The sequence below is a fragment of the Neltuma alba genome, unplaced genomic scaffold (assembly GCF_004799145.2).
Source record: "Neltuma alba isolate B1F8T4 unplaced genomic scaffold, ASM479914v2 tig00012000_pilon, whole genome shotgun sequence".
NCBI lineage: Eukaryota > Viridiplantae > Streptophyta > Magnoliopsida > Fabales > Fabaceae > Neltuma > Neltuma alba.
The window spans coordinates 812,332-818,933 of record NW_021636573.1 but is presented as its reverse complement, the minus strand read 5'-3'; the positions used below and the strand labels follow the sequence as shown (position 1 = coordinate 818,933).

At 29.0% G+C, this 6,602-nt stretch overlaps 1 protein-coding gene across 1 annotated transcript; it reads left to right on the top strand.

Moving 5' to 3' along the window:
• The first annotated feature begins 2,308 nt into the window (after positions 1-2,308).
• Positions 2,309-4,530, top strand: LOC114720830 (germin-like protein). The gene is made up of 3 exons (XM_028906549.1): positions 2,309-2,351; positions 3,185-3,565; positions 4,358-4,530. Exons 1-3 carry the CDS (start codon positions 2,309-2,311, stop codon positions 4,528-4,530), a joined length of 597 nt encoding a protein of 198 aa, XP_028762382.1.
• The last annotated feature ends 2,072 nt before the right edge of the window (positions 4,531-6,602 follow it).

Here is a 6,602-nt window from a genome sequence, read left to right as displayed (position 1 = left end):
ACTTTCAAAACTCACCCAACAAGTGCCGTCTTAATGACTTAGGATGAGAGGAAGAAATAACTGAGCCACCCTAAGAATGTTTGTACACCCCCCCCCCCCAACTTTACTATTCCTATTTCCATCGATTTTGAATATGAAACGTAGTTAATTTATTTATCCAGATTAATAAAATTAGTTAAATTAGTTATTTATTACTAACATATGGGTTAATATAATTTCTAATCCCTTAAGGTTTAAAAATAGGTTTTTGTTTTTTAGTTTTTTTTATTTAAAACATTAGTCTTTATAATTTATTTATTTTTGGTAAAATTAGTCTTTATAATTTAATAAAAATCTGAACCATTTTTTCTTTTGAAGAACCAAAATCTATTATTTGAAATTTGAGAAATTAAAACCAAAGTAAGACAAACTAGATGGACCAAAGATTATATTAACTGATAATATAAAAAAAATATGTTACTTTTCTTAAAATATGTTTCGTTTTAATTATCCTTTGTTGGGAGAGAGTATTAAATGTAAGAGACAATTAGAATAAAAAATTTTGCTTTTAAAAAAGCAATTTAAAAAAAATTGGAAAAAAATGGCTGAGATTTCAAGATCTAAACAAATCCTTTAATTTTGTTTGGTTAAAAATAAAAAATTCTTTAATTAAGTCTTATATTTAGACGTTGAGGAAGCATTAGATTTTTTATTAGTTATGAATACAAAGAACGTGGCACCCATTACAATGCACGAGAAGGTGTGCGTATAAAAAGGGTAGAGAATCATGTCATATTATCCAGAAATTCTGAATAACATAAGGATAATCTTAACTCTTTGTACGTGACCAACCATTTTTTTAAATTTTTTTACCAAAAAACCTAATGGTTTTTTTTGTGAAGTACAGGAATCCTCTTGTTGAAAGTAATCTAGTTCGACATATTGTTGAGTACTAAATGTGAAAACCTCTCATATTAAGAATTTAAATATTAATTCATCACATTGTGAGAAACTAATATTTTCCACTAAACCCAATCTCTAATGATAAAATTATTGTTTTTTCTTAATAATCAGTTTACTGGCTCACAAGCGAAATGCGTGTATAGATAGTAACCCAAAAAAAAAAAAAATAACGTTTACATAAATAACTTTTGAATCAACATAACCGTTATATTTGTTGCTAAATTTTTAACAATTAATAATGATGTTGTGCACAAATTAAATTTGTTCCTTCTTTTTTTGCCAAGTACAAGTATCTTTCTATTAGAAACAATCTTCGAACATAAAATTTGATCCTTCCATATGCTTAGTAAAATTACTTTTCAACCAAAGAATAACAGATCAATTTTTTAAAAATAAAATTATCCAAATGACGGTTATATCTAAGCCTAATTTCTGTTTATTCCTTCCCCCCTAGCACGGCTACATATCCTCCTAATAACAAAGTATATATTCAATTAAGCTAAAACTGCAAAACTTTTTTAGGCCACATTTGCATAACAACTCAACTAATTAATGACTAAAAACCTTGCAATCAAGGTACTGAAAGTTAGATTGGTCAAAGCAATTGTTCATAGGTCAGTGATCCAAGTGTGTGAAATTGAAGTCAACTCAACCATAATTAGAATAATATAATTTAATTGAAATATGCAAAAGTGTTCGTATATAACCCTAATGAAAAACATATCATTTAAATAAATTAAAAGATTATTAATCCATAAGTAAATAGAACATTCTTGCATAAATTAGATATAATTTAACAAAACACTACTACAACAAAGATATTTAACGACAATTAAAATGAGTTTTTCACCACGGTTTTAAGAGCGACATCTATGCTATCGACGTAAAATATAAAGGATTTCAACGTGATTGAAGAACCGCTGTGGTATGTGACTTTTCACGGCAGTTATATAAATAACCACCATGAAAAGTTCTTCTTTTTTTTTTTTAAGTTTACTGTCATCCTGTTGATCAGGATGGAACGGAAGAACAAAGCCCCAAAGGAAGGGGTTTGAGAATCAATTAACCAATAACGTCTTACTAGTTAAAAACATTCTGATAAAGCAAACGTAGATTCTTTTCTGCCGCAATAGCGCCATTTTGCTTCGCCTTCTACCACTAGATCGAAGTTATTAAAATTTAATAAAAGTAAAATAAAAAACTCAAATCTGATAAAATTCATGAATTTTAGACTATCAAACCACAAAAACTATGAAACCCATGGAAAGAATGGAGGAGAAAGGGTGAAAAACTCACAAATAAGAATGAAGAGGATGAGACAACGACAACAACGACAGCTACAGCAACAGTGACAGCATCGGCAACAATGACAGCAATGGTGATGGAAGAACATGGCGAAGATTATAGAAGTAAATGATAAAGGCCAGCAAAGGTAGGAGGAGGGAGAAAATCGAGTGAGGAGGTAATGGGGAACTATGAGCTCTGACTTTGAAAAATAAAAATTATCATGCGATGAATAAGGTTTAAAATGATGATAGACTTTATAAGGCGATTATTTAAAAAACCGCCGTTAAAAGTATTTTTTACAGTGATTATTTAAAAAACTATCGTTAAAAGTATTTTTTATGGCGATTTTCTTAAAAATCGCTGTTAAAAATACTTTTACGGTGGTTTTTTAAACCACTGCTATGAAAAGTAAAATTCACTTCCCTTTAATTACAAAAATGCCACTATTATATTTTTTATAGTGTTTTTTCTAATGACCGTTGTAAATTAGCGTCGTGAAAGCTCTTTTTTGTGGTGGTGAAATAGAGTTATTAAAGCATAAGTGATAAATCTAATTAATGCTATTTTTCCTCTTTCATTTTAACTCAGGATGCCGTTAGTTATTTCAAAATCAAGAAGGAGAGAAGGTAAAAGGAAAAATTTAAAACCCAATCAGATCGACCTATCCAAAACACTTCACAGTTAGGAGATTAGTTTATCGGTTCACTGCTCTGACCGGGTAGCTCGAGTTGGATTAAACCGTGCGCTTATCCCTTAGTATGTACATACGAATATACATATATATAGGGGTGTGTGTGTGTATTATGGCTGCGGTCATTCTCCTCATTAGACATTATTAGATTTTCTTAATTATATCAAGTCATGAAGATGATTATCCCCATCATCTTCTTCATCTTTTGCCTTCTCTTTTCATCTTCGTCCTCTCAAACTTCTATGTTTGAATTGTGTGTCGCAGATTATACAGCTCCTTATGGTCCTTCAGGATATTCGTGCAAGAATCCAGCAAATGTCACCATAGATGACTTCGTGTTTTCTGGTCTAAATGTTCGTAGCAACAATACAAATGCCATCGTCAAAGTTGGTTTCAGATTTGTGTTTGTTTCTCAACTTGCTGGTCTTAATGGTCAAGGCCTCTCTCTGGCTCGTATAGACTATGAAGTTGGTGGTGTCCTCCCAATCCACACACATCCTGGAGCTTCAGAAACTCTTTTGGTTCTTGAAGGAAACTTGACTGTTGGATTCATCTCAACCAACAACACTGTCTATTTGAAAACTCTCAACCCAGGGGATGTTATCCTATTTCCTCAAGGCTTATTACACTTCCATATCAATGAAGGTACTTAGTGCTAGATTTTTAAACTTTTTTAATAGAATTTATTAATTAGCCCTATCTTTGGTGCATCATGTGAAATTTGTTAAATAAGTTAGATTATTTTTTGCATGAAATTTGATCAAAATTAGTTGTGATCTCTTTAGTTGTTGTTACTATACCTTTGGTCCTTATAATACAAGAGTTAGTTTGATATTCATTTTGGTCCTAAATATAAAACTCTAATATATTTTATTTCTCATATTTATCTATTTTTTTAAAACAATCTTTGTAGAACACATGTTAAATATTTCATCAAAAAATGGTGGTTTTAGTTAATACACATGATTAGTAAGGATATTTTGAGAAAGATAATACCTAATTATCATAAATAACTAACTTAACTAATTTTTTTAATGTACTCCAATTAATCAACTAGTCTTATATCAAAAACAAGAGATAGTATCATTTTATGAAGTCGAAGTTTTCATTGATGGGAAGACGCAATCATTTTCATGGACGCACCTGATCGGCTAGTTGCCCCAGCTATAATGCCACCTTTTACATTTAGATGAGATTCCAAGTTTGAAATTGATGATGATATATTTGTGTGTGCATGTGCGTGTAATTGTATTATATAAACAAAGAAGAAGAAACCTCCTCTCCCATTGGAAATTAATTGTTTTTCAGAATCTATATTACTTTAAAATATTTTGTGTGTGTGTGTGGCTGATATTTAATATATAGGTAGAATATGATTTATAATTATGGGCTTTTATGTTCAATAATCTGTTTTATTTATCATCTATTGTTTTTCAGGTAACACTTCAGCTGTGGCAATCGCAAATTACAATAGTCCCAACCCTACCTTTCAATATGTAGACCTTTCGCTGTTCTCAAGTAATTTAGCCACTTCTCTGATAACAGCGACTACTTTCATTAATGCTACTGACGTGAGGAGGCTCAAGGCTCTTTTTGGAGGTTCAGGATAAAATATATGCACATTTTAGCAAGCTTGCTAAAATGTTATTATCAATATAAAATATATATAATAATATGATATACTTTTATTATTGATGTATGATCCACATGTTTGAAATAAAATATGTTTGAATTAATTAATCTTTTTGGTTTATAGGATTTGAATGAAAGGGAATGGAAAAATTTTAAAAGAAGGGTTAAAATCAAATATGCCTTGGAAGTTTTTACTCAACATTGGAGCACTTGGCACCCAAAAGTGTTTTTAGGTGTAAATTTGTCCCAAAAATTTAAAATAATAACAATATTACTCCTCACTTTTTTTAAAAAAAATAACGATTAATGTCACAATGTAATTTTTTTTAAAAGATAAAGAGATAATATTGTTATGATTTAAAATTTTTCAGGTAAATTTGTATCTAAAAATGCTTTCAGGTGTCCAGCACTCTTAACTCAAAACTTTCAAACTAAATTCGTACTTTAAGCTTTAAAAGAATTACAACAATACACGAGGCAATGTCTTGATTTCGAAAGATACTCATGGACATGTGTGTGTGTGGTTATTTAATTTGAATTTACCTAAGATAGACCCATTTGGTCGTGGAGATGCCTGTATTTGTCCGATCTTCATGATATTGAAATACAGATTTGAGTATTTGTTTACATGTGGTGGTACACTTATTTCACGAGTATCTAAGAAACTGTATTGACAATGATCACATTTTTCAATTATGTAGAAGTTTTAGATATACATGATGAAACAAGTGGAGAATATTATTGGTTATATGTGCTTGTCACATTACTATAGAATTATCAATGTGTCAATTAAATTTTGCCATACTTGATTGTTGACGTCACCAATAAACGCATTGTACTACCTCCGGTCCTTAATATAAGATCCCGTTTGATTTTTATTTTGGTTCTAAATATAAGACCCCAATCACTTTGTCTCTCATATTTATACATTTTTTTTAAAGTAACCCTTCTAACAATAATAGTCGTAATAGTTATTGTAAAAGAATGTAAATTTAAGCCCCACAAACGTGACTCTAAGGGAACCTTAACAACAGTAAATGCACCCTAAAGTGGTAAAAAAGTCATGAATGTTGGACTTCAGAGATGTCCATCTCCCGTTGTTACATCAAATTTCTCAAGTGTTGTAACTTTTACAATTTTCTTATAACTATTTTTTTGTCAATAATTTTTCTATAGTTTTCACAATCCTTGTAGTTAATTTATTTCCTCGCCCACTCTCATGGATCATGTACTTTATCCCTAATTCCACTATTTTAACTTTACACCTCTACATATCTTTGATATATTATTGTTATCATGCTTATACGTTTTATTTATGAAAAATAATTATAATAAGTTATTTGTATTCATTATGTTAAGTTATCTAATTACATACATATGGTAATGTGTTTTATATTCTTTTCAAGTGAATTTATAATTGAATGATATTATTTAAAAATAAAACACATGACTATATGTAATTAGAAAATTTGATATAATAAATATGGAATAATATAATTTTTAGTCTCTCAAGTTTCAAACTATAAGTTTTAGTTCTTTAATAGGTAAAATAGTCTAAGTTTTTATTAGATCATAGGGACTAATGTTTTAAATAAAAAAAATTGAAGGACCAAAACTCATGGTTTGAAATTTAAAGAACTAAAACCAAAATAAAAGTAAACTTGAAAAGATCTAAATTTATATTAACTCCCAAATATAAATAACTTGACCTAAATATATTATTTACTTATTTATTAGCATAAAAAGAGTAATAATTGTTTTTGCATGAAATGCTTGAAATGACTCTACTTATAAATTTATATACTTCTCCGGTCCTTAATATAGGGCGTAAATATAGAGTTGATGTTGGTTCTATATGATCTATTTCAATGTATTAATATTCTCTTCAATATTCTTCAAAGAAGAATGTTTTATAAAAAAAAAATGTCATATTAACTAAATTAACTAATTTTTTTAATCTACTCAAATTAATTAACTAATTCTTATATTAAGGATTGTTGACTGTATAAGATTTAATTAATAAACTTGAATAGATTAAAAATATTAGTTA